General features: G+C 57.4%; 1 protein-coding gene across 1 annotated transcript; it reads left to right on the top strand.

Moving 5' to 3' along the window:
* On the top strand, positions 1-1,223 carry LOC309816905 (apoptosis-associated speck-like protein containing a CARD). Its single transcript, XM_082644746.1, is given in 4 exon segments — positions 1-241; positions 245-305; positions 513-569; positions 933-1,223. Coding segments are annotated over 4 exon segments (609 nt in total). The 5' UTR covers positions 1-7; the 3' UTR covers positions 1,190-1,223.
* The last annotated feature ends 355 nt before the right edge of the window (positions 1,224-1,578 follow it).

The raw sequence follows: 1,578 nt of genomic DNA, 5'->3' as shown, positions 1-1,578 counted from the left end.
GGGAGCCATGGGGTGCACGCGTGATGACATCCGGGATGCGCTGGAGAACCTGACTGCAGACGAGTTCAAGAAGTTCAAGATGAAGCTGCTTTCAGTGCCGCTGCGCGAAGGCTATGCACGCATCCCACGGGGGATGCTGCTGCCCATGGATGCTGTGGACCTCACCGACAAGCTCATCAGCTACTATCTGGAGGCGTACGGTGCCGAGCTCACGGCGCTCATGCTTCGCGACACGGGCATGTAGGAGGTGGCGGAGCAGCTGCAGGAGACCTTGGTCAAGGGGGAGCTCACCTCCTCCACCCTCCGTGCAGAGGTCCAGACCAGTATGCCCTCATTTGCACCCTCCTCCCAACCCGAACATTTGCCTCTCCCCGCGCTTCCGCTTCCTGTTCCTCCTACCCTTTAATAAAAGCTTCTCCTGCTGGGGAGGCTTGGTACTGACCTTGGCTTCCGGACCAAGAGATCCCTGATCCCAGAAAGACTTGGAGACACCACTTAACATTTTCTTACAGGCCCTGGAACCGTGCCAACCGAGATCAAGGCCCCTCGCCAGACAGCAGCCAAGCCAAGTAAAGCCTTCAACACCCAACCTCACCTACCTGGGCACCTCACCAGCCCCGCCCCACTGCACCCCTGCACACCCTAGATCTGTTGTCCCAAGGCCAAGAGCAGCCAGAGAGCGCAAAGCTAGGCCAACCCTCCCCACCCACCTACTCACACACCTCCAGGGCCCGAGCCTGGTTGTGAGGAGAAAGGGAGACAAAGTTAAACTCATCCCACTATAGGTAGAGTCCTGGTGGCATGCCCACCTTGAGCCCCACCGCTTAGGGTTGCATTCAGGGCAATTTCTGAAGGAAGCCTAGTGTTCAAGAGGGACAGGCTCCAGCACCCACCCGGTCCCAGCTTATCCCCTCTCCTCCCTCCCGCCCCAGCACTGCACTTTGTGGAGCAGCATTGGGCGGCCCTCATTGCGCGGGTCACAGATGTGGACGGGGTGCTGGACGCCCTGTACGGGAAGGTCCTGACAGAGGAGCAGTACCAGGCAGTGCGGGCGGAGCGCACCAGTCCTACCAAGATGAGGAAGCTCTTCAGCTTTGCTCCAGCCTGGAACCTGACCTGCAAGGATCTGCTCCTCCAGGCCCTGAGGGACACCCAGCCCTACCTGGTGGTCGACCTAGAGCAGAGCTGAGGCATCTTCCCCAGCAGCGGTCCCACAGACAACCCCTGGCTGTTCCAGCCATCTTACCTGGAGTCTCTGATTTATTTTTTATACACGATATATGAAAAACCAGCTTGTACTTGGTGTATTTTCCTATTTCCAACCTGGAAGCACATGCAGAGCTGAGCTACACATCCAAGCCCCGCAGAGGCTCAGACGAAGCTCTAGTCTCTGCCTGTTCCTGGGGCAGCAGGCTCCCCAAACACTTCATCCTTCCTGCCTAAGTCACCATGGAATGGTCCCTCACTCACCATTTGGTGGCTCCCTTGACGCCACCCCCAGAGGGTCTGCCCTTGAGACCTGTGAACACAAGTTAGCCTTGTGGTCAAGGTCTAAAAATTAAAATAGAAATATGTACA

This window comes from Mesoplodon mirus (genome assembly GCF_964341445.2).
Source record: "Mesoplodon mirus genome assembly, chromosome: 15".
Taxonomy (NCBI): Eukaryota; Metazoa; Chordata; class Mammalia; order Artiodactyla; family Ziphiidae; genus Mesoplodon; species Mesoplodon mirus.
Note: the sequence above shows the minus strand (reverse complement) of the source record. Positions and strands in the feature narration are given on the sequence as shown.